This window comes from Eupeodes corollae, chromosome 1, assembly GCF_945859685.1.
Source record: "Eupeodes corollae chromosome 1, idEupCoro1.1, whole genome shotgun sequence".
Taxonomy (NCBI): Eukaryota; Metazoa; Arthropoda; class Insecta; order Diptera; family Syrphidae; genus Eupeodes; species Eupeodes corollae.
The window spans coordinates 154,802,583-154,819,164 of NC_079147.1; the positions used below are offsets into that span (position 1 = coordinate 154,802,583).

At 36.6% G+C, this 16,582-nt stretch overlaps 1 protein-coding gene across 1 annotated transcript in view; it reads right to left on the reverse strand.

The window, feature by feature from the left end:
• LOC129939430 (uncharacterized) overlaps positions 1-16,582 on the reverse strand; it is a 62,813-nt gene continuing 46,231 nt past the window's right edge. Inside the window, exons 2-4 of the mRNA XM_056047440.1 lie at positions 4,500-4,765; positions 4,197-4,350; positions 1-387 (exon numbers count right to left, since the gene is read on the reverse strand). Of these exons, the coding sequence (XP_055903415.1) occupies positions 287-387; positions 4,197-4,350; positions 4,500-4,742 (498 nt within the window). The 5' untranslated portion in view covers positions 4,743-4,765 and the 3' untranslated portion in view covers positions 1-286. The remainder of the gene's footprint in view (positions 388-4,196; positions 4,351-4,499; positions 4,766-16,582) is intronic.

The following is a 16,582-nucleotide window of genomic DNA, read 5'->3' on the forward strand; positions in this document are numbered from 1 at the left end:
TTATAGTCAAAATTTCTTTTTATTTGTATTTAAATGTGTGTGAGTATTGCATTTCATTATTAAGTTCTTCTTTTCGTCAGAGATAAGTTTCACAAATAAATTTTATTTTAATTTTACGTTCTACTGATTTGTAGTTATTATCAACAATTATTATATTAATTATTAAAATTACTACATACAATAAATAATATTTGTTTTTATTAGTTTTAATATTAAAATATATAAATATTATAAAGTTAACAATTAAAAAAATGTGTTTATATAATTTATTATTGGCTTGACGAACTTAACGGCGGTATGGTTGTTTGTTGTAACGTCCTCTTGAGCTTTCATCTGAAAGTGCATAGTACTCACTGTAAACAACGCACCAGCAATAAGTTAGGATTACTGAAATAAAAAGAGTGTGCTTAGTTTCAAAAAGTTTAAAGCAATGAGATTTACAGTACAAAAAATAAAAACAAATGTTATTTGAAAAAGCGTGTAGCCTTGGAAAATTACCCCTTTAAAATGGTAACCAGGAATATGCACCTGAAATGTAGGAATACTCTACACCAGGTGCATTAAATAAAAACTTGATTATGTCCTTTTGCAGTGGAAGGAAAATACTACCGCGATCCAGGAGATGCGATGGAAAGTATCAAGAATAACGAAAAGAAAAAATTGCGACATTCATTACAGCTTTCAACAAAGAATAAACATGTTAGGATACGGATTAGCCGTGGGAAATCGGCCCAGTTCGGATACCATAGATTTCAAGTCGATTAACGATCGCCTGGCTGTGATCCGCATCAAAGCTACACACACACGCCCCTACCAATAAAGCTGAGGAGTGTAATAAGGCAGAGTTTAACAGAATACTTAATAAAGCTTGGTGCTTGTCCAGAGTACGATTTCAAAATCGTGTTTGGTGACTTTAATGTTAACATCTTGAAAGAAAATATCTTTGGCTCACTATTTCGAAAGCATAACCTTCACGAAACGACAACAGAGAGCTGCTTCCGACTAATCGAATTTGGTTTCCCATACGAAGAATACACACAGTAACCTGGCGATCTCCAGATGGTGGAACTGCCAACCACATCCACCAATTGCCAATTGACCCAAGGCACTCTTCCAACATCTTGTGCTTGAGAATCTTCAGGGTTGCAAATGTGGACTCTGACCACTTTATTTTTATGAAAAAGTTCGAAGCCCGACTTTCCAACAAAAGTAAAGGTCCCTTATCCAAGAAATTCAATACTGCATGACAGAGCACACCAGAGTATGCCAGAGACTACAGTAAGAAATTGTCCTGGAAGCTCTCATCCACGTACTCCCAACCACGTAGAAGTTGGAGACGAAACATGTAAAAATACAAACACAGTTAAAGAGGAAAACTGTAAAAAGAGAAAAACGAAAATACTGAGTAGAAAGAAAAAAGCTAAGGGATTTTTATAAAAATGCCAAGAGACTGACAAGAAAATCGCATCTGGTTATAGAATCGGGATGCAGACTGTTCGAAGCAGCTAAAAAAACCTAGTCATTAAACCACGGGAAATTGTAGGCAAGGTTAAGCAGCATTTCTGGCAGTGCTGAATAGGTAAGGAGAAAAAACTTGAAGAGCAAAGACGCATGTGACCAGTCAATGAAAACCCAGTCCCAGCTTATAATATTGAAGAGGTTGATAAAGCCATCAACAAGCTTAATAACAGCAAATCCTCCGGCTCAGATGGTCTTCCTCCGGAACTCTTCAATTAACCAACCAATTGTGGGAAGAGGAAAGTATGCCCGATGACCGGTCAAATAATCCAATAAATCAATTTATTAAAACGGCAATCTTATGTCCTGCAAAATTACATATGCATTCCCTGCTCAATGTTAATTATTACAAGAACCCATCTTACTAACTACTATATGCATCTTAAACGCTTCAGCAACTACATTTAGCATAATCGGCATGTATCAATGTGACTTCAGAATAGATCAGCGATTGACACTAGAAGAAAAGATCAACGAAATTTAAGACCCGTCAAACCATCTTTTCAAAGCCACATATGGAAACATAATTCGCCAAGGGTTTCTATTCGCGATATCAGAATTCACAATCCCGAAAAAATTATCCAGATATGCCGCATGTCATTACAAGATACGTGCAACGTCCTCTACCGAGCTATTCCAGGCGTTTATAGAGTTCAGGATAGGAGATGCCACATCATGTGATTTCTTTAACATTGTAGATAGTACTCAAAAGTGGTATTTACCTTGAAGGCAGTAGAAATCGACATTATTGGCCACTCCAATTAAGCTGATCTGAAAGCATTTTCGGCTATAGATGAACAGGCGAAACGCGTTGGACTTAAAGATAACGAGGACAAAACAAAGAATATGCTACCAACAAACAAAGCATCATCTAAAACAAGACTTTTCTGTTGGTAGCTGTAATTTCGAGACAGTCACGGAATCCAGCTACCTCGGAACAGATATCAATTCCAAGAACGACAACTCATTGGAAATTTAAAGAAGAAGAATTGCCCTAAAAACCGCTGCTACTTCAGTTTCGAGAAACACATCGGTCCTTAAAGTTCTATCTCGAAAGACAAAGTACACGTTATTAAAAACTTTATTTCACGAGTTCTACTCAACGGCAGCATGGCTCCAAGTGCTGAACGATAAGTTTAAAATAGTGAAATTGATATTGGGCACTTTTGAGAGAAAATTATTATGTGGCTGTTTGGTTCTTTTAGCGAAGAGAGTGAATGGATAAAAAAATTTCAATCGTGAATTTTACGAGCTGTGCTAAAACACACCAACTACATTAGCTCGGCCACATTGAGCAAATGGATCACGAGGAAGACCGAACATCCGCTACAGGCACCAGTCGTTTATGGCTAAAACACAAACACGATTCAGCTTCGGCTTCGCCTGACGTTTACGAGTTCAGCCATAGGAATTCAATGCATGCTATCACAATGGAGCTTCGACCTCACGTTTCGTTTGACAATCGTAAGGAAAAGAACGTAATGTAACGTAATGTGACTCCAAACGGAAGTTCTAGTTCAATTATCTGAACATTTGCTTTGTCTGACAGCTCAACAGCTGTAAAAAAATGTCAACAAACAAAATATTTGCTCTTTGGAGGGATGAAATAATAGAAATGTCATTCAAAGCAACCGTAGTACCCGTAGCATGATGGTTAGTGCGTTGGACTGTCATGCAAGAGGTCTTGGGTTCAATCCCTGCCTGTGCCACCATAATTTAAAAATAATTTTCGCGGGTACTGCCTCTTGCGAGGTATTGACAAATCCTTCAAGAGTAATTCTTGTCATGAAAAAGTGCTTTCTCAAACTAGCCGTTCGGATTCGGCCTTAAATTGTAGGTCCCTTCCATTCCTGACAACAGTACTCGCACACAGGAATGGTTGAGAGTTGTAAGTCACTAGGCCCTGGTTCACAACGGACTGTTGCGCCACCCCATTTGATTTGATTCAAAGCAACCTCGAAGCAAGCCCACCGTAACGCAGACGAAGCCGAAGCTGAAGAGCGTTTGTGATTTAGCCATTAGTGACGCAAGAGCGCTTGATCTCGACTCATGGAGAGATCTTGCAAGGGAAAGCAAATTAGGGAAGAATATAATATCCCGTATTGTGGCCCTCAACGAATCGGGAACCGGATAATTTCTTTTTGGTGAAATTTGTTGATTCATTGCATGTATCACTTTTTTTTTTGGAAGTTAAAAACAAAGGCAATTGCTGTAAAAGTGCACGTGGCATGATCGTTAATGCGTTGGACTGTCATGCTAGAGGTCTTGTTATCGATCCCTGCCTGTGCCATCTAAAGTTTTTTTTCACGGGTACGGCCTCTTGCGAGTAATTTAATTCCTCCAAGAGTAATTCTTGTCATGAAAAGTGCTTTCTCAAATAAGCCGTCTGGATTCGGGTTTAAATTGTAGGTCCCTTCCATTCTTGACAACATTATTCGTACACAGAAATGGTTGAGAGTCGTAAGTCACTAGTTCTCAACGGACTGTTGATTTTATTTGATTGCTATAAAAACAGAACTTTCGACTTTCTTATAAAAGTTTCTCACTAAAGTTAAATTACTACATATGCATCAAGATAAAAAGCTGTTCTACTTATTTATAGATATTAACAATTTTTCGCACGCTTTTATACTTCGAAATACGAAACCAAACAAATGATATCAAATTAAACAACTTACCGACACAAAGTAATCCAAATATAAGCCACAGCACTCCGGTTAATACAAAACCATCGATAAAGAACATCACCGCTGTGTAGATAACTGAAATAAGCAGGCCAAGTGCGATCATAATTCCAAGCACAACCCATGGCAGCATAAGGTAATGATTTCTCTATAAAATAATTGTAATTAGAAATAAAATTAGTTACTACTCGTATGTATCTTTTTTCATATAACAAAACCACTGAGGTATAGAATTTCAAATGTTAAATTTGATATAATTTGTTTCTATAGAAACTTTTATTGTAACCACATACGAACCTTTAACACTCCGACCATCATTAGTGTTGATATCAGAATTGTCATGCACAAATTGATCACGAGGATAATTTTAACCACACTCGACGGTAGCCAGTCCAAGAGAATGGTTTTGAATTCCACTCGGGTTATGAAGATCACTATGATTGTTAAGATAGAAAGTATTATAGCCAAGAGTCCGGATATGATTGAGCCCGTCCGTAGCGATGTGCAGCGGCAGCATGTGTTGAGTAGTGGTCCAGCCATGATTATAGTATTGAATTAGAGAGCTGAAAATATTGATGAAAGATTTTTGTCATTAATTATAAAACATTTAACATATTATCAAAATTTTCTAGATTTGGTCTTGAGATAAATAAGATTCTGAAAAATGTGGATCTTTTTGATACTCTGAAGAATATTTTTAAGACAGGTTTAATATCTAATACTTTACGCGTCAGACTAATTAATCAGTTTTTTTTATACATCAGAATGTGGCTTCTACTTTTTAACATTTATGTATTTGGTGTAATTTCATTGCTTTTTGCAAAGTTTTATATTTTAATCTATTCATTCCGGGAAAGAGACAATAAAGGGCGGTTAAATTTTAAGGGCCGATGTTGAATGTGAACCACACTTAGACGTGAACTTTTTTCTGCATTTAATTTGACATTTTTTTATTTCAGAATAATTCAATTTTAGCCAAATTTGGGCACTCTGGGATTGTAGGGGATAAGATGCACCCACATTGCACCTTATTTTTTTGAAATGAGGTCGGTCAGGCAGTTACTGTGAATGGTGCTCGCTATCGTGAGATAGATTAAGAAGATATGGGTGTGGACGATGTTTAGTTTCAAAGGGAGGGTACCACTTGCCAACACAGTCATCGAAACAAAGGTTTTTTTGTGCGACAAATTGAATGGCCTTGTTATCTCACGTGGTGGCGATGTCAATTGAAACTGTTGGACTTTATTCTTTGAAGTTTTTTAAGGAAAAGGTTTACGTGGATATGATAGCAAGATAGCAGGAATCAAGAGCATTATCGGCATAAAACCTCAATTATGCCTCAGCGTTATAAAAAATGCGGACATCCGGATGGTGCCGATGAGTTTGCCGCAGCAATTTAGCCGATATTTTGTTCCATATATAATTGAACTATACCAATAGAATCATAATAAAAAGAAATGACTTTCTTAAATAACTTTTGTTTTATTCAAAATCACGATCGGTCCTTAAAATTTAACCATCCTTTATAAATGATACGATTATAATATAATTTTTGTTACAGAGCACAGGTACAAAATTCGTGGTTTATTTGTTATAAGGATTAGGATATTGCAAAATTTATTGTAACCTTTTCTTAGGAAATTAATATATTTGATCGATCCTTAATGGATGTAGAAATCACACCAAATACGAGGGCGTTTTGTTGAATATAATGCATAATGAATGTTTTCACAGGTACTCGTACATGTCCATTCTGAAATTTTGTCTGATTTAATGACAATTTTTACAAAATTAAAATTTGTTTCTTTGTTTATGATTTAGTTCCCAATCACCCATTTGAATTTGTTCATGCAATATGTTTCACTTAAATGATAACTAAGCTAATAAACGGTGATTTTTTAAGAGCTTGAGAACTTAAAAAAAAAAAAATTTGCAAAATCTCATCGATTCTTTATTTGAAACGTTAGATTGGTCCATGACATTTACTTTTTGAAGATAATTTCATTTAAATGTTGACCGCGGCTGCGTCTTAGGTGGTCCATTCGGAAAGTCCAATTTTGGGTAACTTTTTCGAGCATTTCGGCCGGAATAGCCCGAATTTCTTCGGAAATGTTGTCTTCCAAAGCTGGAATAGTTGCTGGCTTATTTGTGTAGACTTAAGACTTGACGTAGCCCCACAAAAATAGTCTAAAGGCGTCAAATCGCATGATCTTGGTGGCCAACTTACCGGTCCATTCCTTGAGATGAATTGTTCTCCGAAGTTTTCCCTCAAAATGGCCATAGAATCGCGAGCTGTGTGGCATGTAGCGCCATCTTGTTGAAACCACATGTCAACTAAGTTCAGTTCTTCCATTTTTGGCAACAAAAAGTTTGTTAGCATTGAACGATAGCGATCGCCATTCACCGTAACGTTGCGTCCAACAGCATCTTTGAAAAAATACGGTCCAATGATTCCACCAGCGTACAAACCACACCAAACAGTGCATTTTTCGGGATGCATGGGCAGTTCTTGAACGGCTTCTGGTTGCTTTTCACTCCAAATGCCGCAATTTTGCTTATTTACCTAGCCATTCAATTAGAAATGAGCCTCATCGCTGAACAAAATTTGTCGATAAAAAAGCGGATTTTCTGCTAACTTTTCTAGGGCCCATTCACTGAAAATTCGACGTTGTGGCAGATCGTTCGGCTTCAGTTCTTGCACGAGCTGTATTTTATACGGTTTTACACCAAGATCTTTGCGTAAAATCTTCCATGTGGTCGAATAACACAAACCCAATTGCTGCGAACGGCGATGAATCGACATTTCACGGTCTTCTCTCAGAAACAGACGCAATATTCTCTTCTGTACGCACTGTACGCATTCGTGTGGTTGGTTTAATGTCCAATAAAGTAAACTGAGTGTGAAACTTGGTCACAATCGCATTTACTGTTTGCTCACTTGTTTGATTATGTAGACCATAAATCGGATGTAAAGCGCGAAACACATTTCGAACCGAACACTGATTTTGGTAATAAAATTCAATGATTTGCAAGCGTTGCTCGTTAGTAAGTCTATTCATGATGAAATGTCAAAGCATACTGAGCATCTTTCTGTTTGACACCATGTCTGAAATCCCGCGTGATCTGTCAAATACTAATGCATGAAAATTCTAACCTCAAAAAAATCACCCTTTAGAAGTAAACGCTCCATGAGTGCTTAACCTTCAATTTTAAAGTTACGTCTTAGAATGTACATAGGTTTACCCCCCCTTATTCACTGTTTAATTTCATCACTATACAAGCATGAAAAGCATTCTTTGTAAATGATAACATATACATGAAAAGTGGGCAAATACCATGCCCCTGAGGGTACAAACCCAGAGTTATGATTTCCAACATTGAATCAATTTCCACACTTTTGAATTTCTTGATTCTACAAGGATCAAAAGTATTTCAAAAAACTTATTGCCAATACAAGAAAAGTGGGCGGATACCACGCCCTCTTAGTACATACTGACCCTTTCTACTCTGCTTAATTTAATTATTCTACAGCAGTAAGAAGTGCTAATCGGCTGACGAAATAATAGAAGTTATTAAGGGTTCAGCCATGCCACCCAAAAGGAAACAAAATTTTACAGCTGAGTGGTACGATTGGGAATGCATAGAACTCAGAAAAAAGTCCTTTGCGATGCTTAACATTTTTAGGAAAACAAAGTCTAATTTCTTTTAATCGCTCTACCTAGATGCAAATAAAACATATAGGCGAGTATGCAAAAATAAACAAAAAAACTTTTATGGCTGGTTTAGCAGTAGGTTTATAAAAATGTAAAAACTCAAAATTATTTTGGTCTAAAGTAAGATTGTTAGGTTGCGTTAAAAATGTTTCAGCAACTACAATAAATGTAGAGTTACTAGCAAACCATTTCAAGGAACTTCTTAACGCGTCAACAAACTCAAACTATTTCAATATGCTTCACCCTCAGTCACTATTCCAGACCTAGACGACAATAAATGAATTGCAAGCAACCCTTAAAAACATAAAAAACAACAAGGCAGCCGGGCTAGATGGAATCCCAGCTGAATTTTATAAAAACTCATCCCCGTCTTTCCTAAATCTTCTTCCTTATTTTTTTAATAAGCTTTTTAAAAAAGAAGAAATACCTCAGTCATTTTTTAAAAAACTAGATCCAAGCTCACCAGCAAACTATAGGGGCATTTCGATTCTTCCTTGTTTGAGAAAAATATTTACCCAAATTCTATACTGCAGACTTATGAGGTGGGTAGAAGAAAACAAATTGCTAAGCACTTTCCAAGCTGGTTTTCGCTCTGGTCTTTCAACTGTGGATCAAATCTTCGCACTCTCCAATATAGCAAAACGTTTCATCGATGACAAACAGAAACTTTATGTCTTTTTCATTGACTTTGCCCCTTAAGCCCGATTATGTTCGCCCTTTTTATTGACGATGTCTCCCGTAATTTTCCTGGGGGTGTTAGGTTTGGAAATCTACTTATTAAGGTACTACTTTATGCCCATGTTAAGGAAAAATGCTTATCGGCAAAAACTGCAAAAAACCTTATATGGAACAAAATCTTCTGCAATAAGTACAGAGGCATCTTAGCTAAATTTGGAGTTTTTGAAGCTACTATAAACTCATGCTTATGCTATGCCAGTCAAGTTTTTGGTTACTAAGATCTCGATGAATTTGAGATAGTGCAACGCTTCTTTTTTTAAAGAATATTTAAACTTCCAAACTATACACCAACTTACGCTATACATGTGGAATCAGGGATCCCTCCGATTTTTCTAAAAAATTCTTAAATTTAATGCTGATTTCATAGTAAAAGTATTGCAAAGGTCGAATGAAAATCTTCATAAGCAAATAATGGATTTCACATTCCAAAGGAATTTATCGCCGTTTAAAAAATGGTATGAAATAGCAAATGCGCACGGGTTTAATCTAAACCTTGGTACAACTTCTCTTGATAATTGGAAAGGTAGGTTTTATGAATGTATTGCGTTGGTTGATGATTCATTGTATCTCAAGTTCTTGAATAGGGATCGAACCTCTCCAAGCAGATTGGTCTACAAGCAACTCAATCACACTTTGTTTGTAAACAATTATTTTAATATTAATCTTTCTGCAAATCAAATAGGTACTTTGTTTAAAGCAAGAACTGAGATGCTAAATCTGAATTACAAATTTTAAACTTCTGGCTTAATGTATTGTGTAATTAAATTACGATCAAACACTGGCGTGCATTGTTCCTGTAAATAGGTAGTAGTGTTGAAACTAAGATTTTGGAAAAATTTAGAAAGAACAAAGGCTCAGTATAGTAAAGGGGTTTCCATTAAAGGCGCGATGATTTCAAAATTTTATAAAATGAAGTTGTAAATGAGATATTAACAAAGTGTTATCTTTATTTTATGTGTGAAATAAAACAACTTTTCAACTCGCTTCGCTGAGTTGGATGTATTCGAAAGGTCTAGTTTTCCATGACCTTGCATATAAATCAGACTGAATTTATTTTTTAGGGAGATGGTGATTTGCGGCTTATTTGCATAGATATGCGACTTAAGAAAATTACACGAGAAAAAGGTTAAATGTTAATTCAAACAAACAATTGGTGACCAATTCACGTCGCCTCGGCGAAAGATAACCATGCCATAAAAACGCTTGCGCAGAAATCGATTGCGTCTCGATCCATGTGGTGCCATCCACATCAAAGAAAGTTTTTCATCCGTAAGAAAATTGGAAAATTGTGAACTAGGGCGTAGTGACTTACAACTTTCCACCATTTCTGTGTGCGAGTACTGATGTCAGAGATGGAGGGGACCTACAGTCTTAAACCGAATCCGAACGGCTAATTTGAGAAACCACTTTTCATGACAAGAGTTACTCTTGGAGAATTTGTCAATTCCTCTCAAGAGGCAGTACCCGTAAAAAAAACATGTTTTAATATTTTTTTTTATTTTAATTTATTTCTATTCATTATTTCTTAAAACTATCTTAAAGCTAGACAAAAATTCATAAAACTAGCCTAGTTATCCATAACTTAATGATCCCATACGGACACTCCAGGGCTTTTCGGTCCTAAGATCTATTTAATTTTAATTCAATTTTATTCATTTTTTTATTTATTAGAAAATTAAAAAAATCAATATCCTTTTTTATTTTTACTTCAAAACTACTTAAATTTAGGTCCCTAAATAAAATTTAAAACTAACTTAAATTACCTATCCTACCTATAAACTATTTAAAACTAGAACAACCACAGCAGCCAATCTAACTATTTAACGTCTTTTGTTTTTCAGATTTTGTTGTATTTTTATTTTTTATTTTTTTATTAATTTTTTTGCATTCCATGTTATTCCATGCCTATTCTACTTAAAACTATAAAACATGTATGTAAGCCGCCCAAGGCTTAAACCCCCATCCCGACTACCCACTATCAAGTGCAGATTGAAGCCTCCATAACTGGTTCTCCTGCTTCACCCTATCAGTTCGGTCCCGTTCGGACACAGCCCTACTGAACCGAAGAAGCTCTGCTCCGCCTTGTGCCATGACGTCCCAATTGTAGAGGAGTCGCCTATTAGCGGAACTGCCAATCTATCTTGTATCAGACCGCATGTATCTGAAAAAAGGAATGCCTCTGGTGAAATGAAGCCGCTTAAGCGTGCCCTTTCAAAATACTCGTCGTTCGGATAGAACGCCCCGCAAATGAAATTGTTGGTCGAAGACATAGTTCTTGCAATGTGACCTCGAACGAATTTTATCACGAAATTGTCAATTCTGTTGATTCGAGCCCCGCTGTATAGGACCTCGTTGGAATAGTAATACACATAAGAAGATTCGGCTGTTCGATATAAGCCGGTACAGCGTCGTAAACACCCTAAACTTCTCTATCTGGGAAGGGGCAACGTTGAACCACACAGTATAACCATACACGATCATTGGCCGTATGAGGGCCATGTAGCAAATTACCTTCACTCTGGGGTCAAACCGACTGCTAAAAAACAGCCGTTTCGTCAGAGCGAAGGGTCCTCTGGCCCTGGTCAGAGCAGCATTTATATGTCTGTCGAAATATAAATACTGATCTAACCAGACACTGAGGTACTTCACCACACTTTTGCTCGCTAATGGCTGTCTGAGAAGATCAACGACGACCATCTTGCGACAATTCTTGCACGTATCCCTCATGGCCCTAGCCAACGGAGTCCGGAACAAAATTGTCTACGACTTCTGGACATTTATTTTCAGTTTCTAGTCGTCGCAATATCGCTGAATCTTGTCGAAATCACGCTGCAAGAGAATTCTAATAACCTCAACCTTTCGGGCCGTTCTGTACGCAATTAGATCGTCGGCGTACGCAATTGCCTTTGTAAGACTACCTATCAGATCGCTGGTGTAAATGGTGAAGAGAATCAGCGAATTCACCGCTCCCTGTTGAAGACCATTTTTAATTGAGAATGTTGTGGTAGAAGTTACATTGCCACTTTTGACAATAAACTTTCTCCCGTTAAGCCGTTGTATAAAGAATATACAACAATGGCTTGCTTATGCCAAGCCTACTCAGTTTTAGGTAAAGGCCCTCTTACCATACGGTATCAAAGGCCTTTTCCAAATCAACCAGAACAGCACCTGTGCATTGTTGTTTTGATTTATTCCATTTGATATCAGTAACGAGTTTAGACACAGCATGAATTGTGTCATGACCCGCCTCGAACCCGAGCTTGTTATCCGGATTTATTTTGTTGTCCGCAACCCACTTAGTCAGAGCCGTATTGATGATCTTTTCGAAAACTTTGATGATGCTCGGAAGAAGACTTATCGACCGAAGATTTGACGGGTTGGAATTGAGCTTTCCCTTTTTAGGGAGAGGATGAACCACAGCGGCCTTCCAATTCACTGGATAATATGCATTATTCAGGGCATTAAATGTCAATTTCCTCCATCAGTAAATGTCTTAGTACAACGTTGGATATACCATCGACACCTGCTGACTTTTTATTTTTTATTGAATTGAAGATGAGCTGAAGCTCAACCTTCGTCACTAACAAGGGACTTGCTTTCGTTTGCTCGGCGATTATGGCATTTGTCAGGGAATCGTCATCGAACCGCATGAAACCGTGGTTCTCAGATTGCCATTGTGTGATATCATTTCGAAAGTAAAAGTGATTAAGGAGGGGCTCTGTTTTCCAGGTCGTGGTTGGGGCGATTGCTAACATTAACCTTGTACACTTGCAGGAAAGCAGCTCCCACCGCCTCCACTTTTTCCTTGGGACTTCAATTATATAAAAGTCATCGTCAAAGATGGCTTCTTCTGGATCTATTTGCGCTGTCCTGAGTACGTCCCTGTTCTCTTCAGTTCTTTAGAGTTTCAGACACGGAAGATCATTATCGTTATTTATTCTGAATATCTTGTTGATTTTAGGGAACATACTAGGGTCACTGGAGTTAACTAACCGGATCTTGCGGTCCCAGTACATGTTAATTGATAACCTGTAGTTCTCCTTAATCAACAGATTTTATTGACGACTTCAGTATCCTTACCTCCAAGTCGTGTGGGTCTGTAAGTCGTCTGTACAAGTTTTTGAGTCCTGTCAGTTAGCCAATCTTGTGCCGTAGTGCGCCAATAGTCACGTTTCTGTAAGCGTCCATTTGGTCCCGTTCTTTGTACTTTGTTATTGTCCATTCCATTGTTCGTCTTATTGTTTCGTCCATCTGTTGTAAATGTTGGTCAATTTCTGTTCTTGTCAGGTTTCTGTTGATTGGTGGGGCTGTGTCACTCGAATGAAGTTCTCTCGCTAAGGCGTTGGTAAAACGAGGCCAACGCATCTTACTGTAATTGTAAGAGTGCGTTGCAACGTATTCCTCCAACTCTACGCGTTCGTTCGGAATCTACATTACAGCAGCCAGTTCGCAGTGATCACTGCCCTACTCGACTGTCTGTAAGCAGTTTCCAGGGTGACTACTCACGTTGTCTGTAACTGTTAGTCTAGTTATGTCGTACAGAAAAAGATCCAGAAAGGAGTCGCTTCTTTAATACGATGGATTTTCAGTACAGCACAGTACAACGCACTTACTATTATGCCACGGGTGATTGGAACTCGAGGTTTTAATCAAACATGGTCTAGCGATTCCGTCCGTCTGTTTGTCTGTCTTTTTTTCCTCGCTCCTACAGCCAAAGCCATTGGGTTGATTTAGTTCAAACCTAGAAGTTTAGATTTTACGCAGATTCGCGTTAGGCCATTCATTTTTGTCCTTATACCAAAAATAACAGTTTTCGCCAAAATTTAAATTTACTCAAAAAATAACCGAGAGATTTGTATATATTTTTTGTTCATTATTTTGGCTTCATCCAATTTAAAAAAAAAATATGTTTGTATTACTTTAAAAAGGTTAACCTCCATAGAACCGTCTCTTTGTTTTAAAATTTTCTAAGGAACTCATTAACCGATTTCAATTTTGTTATTAATTTGTTGGATTTTTAAAAGCCTTTAATTTTCGTTTTCAAAATTCTATATCTCGTAAATGTGACAACATTTTTTTTATGAAAATCAATTATAAAATCTATATCAATATGTTTGAAACGCGTACTTAAAATATTTTTGAATAAAATTTAAATAAAAACGCTCTAAAATTTTCAAAAACTAAGGTTTTTTTTGGGAAATCAAATGCCATTTGCCAAATTTTTGAAGACAAACCCATGTGTTAGTATATTTTTAAATCTTAAATTATAGACATACTATTTATGAACATACTCTTTGGATATGAGAGCAAACTCATGCGACCCATTCGTGGATTTTATTTGGTATAAAATTAAGATTTATTGCAATACGTATTTTAAAAGAAATTTTTTATTTGTTTATCAGATTACTCATGTGAAATAATTTTGTTAAAATTATAAGACACCAACAACTTTAACATACAATAACAAAGAAATATCTGCTAAATGAAAGCAGAAATAAAAATGACGTAATTTTGAATGGAAATAAAATAACACTGCGATACAAGGTCATAGTTTGAGTTTTTGTTGATTGTTAAATGCGATTGCAGAAAAATAAACACACAAATTCATTAATGAAATGAGTTTATATTTTTGTTTTGTTTTATTTTTCCTGATCGGGGAGCGAATCGAGGTTGATAAGGAATTTTGTTATTTTTGTAAATTATACTCAGGACAAATTAAGAAGTTCTGTGATTGTGGTAAAAATTCGTAATTATCAAAATAATATAACGTTATTTTGATTATTGCAATTTCAAATTTAATATTATATTTGACCATCATTTTATTTTTTACAAATTATTGACGTGGCAAATTTAGTTTCTAAAGGACTTTTATTTAAAATGCCAAATAGGCTGAGAGAACACATGACCCATGTAAGACAGTTGGCTTTCAAAATTCAATGGATGTGAAAAATGTTGACTTTTCCTAAAAAATTCTGATATGAGTTCAAACGAAAAATAAAGATAAACAAAATAAACTAATTAGCTGTAAGAATCATAGTAGCACATTGCTGTAAGTTATGATTGAATGTGTTTTCCCATAAACAAAAAAATACACTGTGGCGTATACGTACTTTTATTTTTCAATAACAGGTTTCATTTTGATATTTAAAAAAAAATGAGTATTATTAAAGAGAAATCAATGAATATTAATATAATTATAAAGCTAAAACAATGCTATTAGCAATAAATAAATCATATCAACCGAAAATACGCCACGGATATGGTTGCAAAATGATATCCTTTTCATGAAATTTTCTTTACCTAATTCGAACATCTGTGGCTGTATATGCTCTTTCACTTCCAGTATACCATCTTTTAGATCTTGAATTGATTGCGCAACATAGACATAGATCGTGGTTTTCACGGGGCCCCAAAGAAAAAATGTTTAATAGTGTAAAATCACAAGATCTCGGGGCCCAAACAGGTTCAGAAAACTTATTTAACAAAAATATGCTCAGGGACTTTGAAATAAAATAAAAAATCAATGTTCTTGGATTGAAAAATTATTTCACTTATATCATTGTAGGTTATCATGAAGATAACAATAGATAAAGACGATCTCTACATTCTTTTAAAGTTTAAAGAAAACTTTCGTACAGAAAATTACTTCAAAGAAATCCTTTTACGAAAGAACTCTTACTTACTGCTACTTAGCTCCTCAGACCTATTAAATCTGTTGGGAACCTCTTAAGGGACATAGGGCCTCTTCTACGCCTACGTGCCATCGTGTACGGTTTCCGGAGATGTGTTTTAGCTCCCTCCAAATATTGCCTAGTGACGCTGATTCTGCCTCGACTGTCCCGCGCCAAGTGCTTCTAGGTCGTCCAGCTCTTCTTCCTTCTTGTGTGAGCGTATTCCACTGCATTGCTTGGCCTGCAATGCAGTCGTTACCTTTTCGAAGCGTATGTCCAATCCATTGCCACTTACGTTTTCGTATTATAGATTCTATAGGTTCCTGACCTGTCCTTCTATGACGGGCCTCATTTGAAATATGGTTTAATAGTGTAAAATCGGGACCCAATTGTGACCGATTCTTCATGAAATAACAGGGTTAGAAAACTTTTTTAACAAAAATAGGCTCGGGGATTTTCAAATAAAAATAAAACAGCTTGTCAGCGTACAAGGTGTAATCAATGTTCTTGGATTGCAAAATTATTTCACTTATATCATTTTAAGCTATCATGAAGATAACAATAGATAGAGACGATCTCTACATTCTTTCAAAGATAAAAGAAAACTCTCGTGCAGAAAATTCCTTCAAAGAAATCCTTTTACGAATGAACTCTTACTTACTACTACTTAGGTCCTCAGACCTGTTAAACCTGTTGGGAACCTCTTAAGGGGCATAGATCCTCTTCTACGCCTACGTGCCATCGTGTACGGTTTCCGGAGATGTGTTTCATCTCAATCTAAATCTTGCCTAGTGATGCTTATTCCGCCTCTACTGTCCTGCGCCATGTGGTTCTCGGTCGTGCAGCTCTTCTTCCTTCTCGTGTGAGCGGATTCAACTACATTGCTTGGCCTGCAATGCAGTCGTTACCTTTTCGAAGCGTATGTCCAATCTATTGCCACTTACGTTTTCGTATTATAGATTCTATAGGTTCCTGACCTGTCCTTCTATGACGGGCCTCATTTGAAATATGGTTTATCCAGAAAATTCTTAGGATGTTACGACATCTATTCACGAAAGTTTGTAGCTTTCTTATTATGGCTGAAGTAACCTTCCAAGTGCTCCACCCATAAAAAAGCACAGATTCGACGTTTGTGCAAAACAGTCGTAGCTTTGTTCTTAAGCTGATAGAGTTATTCCTCCAAATATGTGACAGCATACCGAACGGCGTTTTTGCTTTGCCGATGCGGAAGATGACGTCTAGTTCGGTTCCGCGTTAA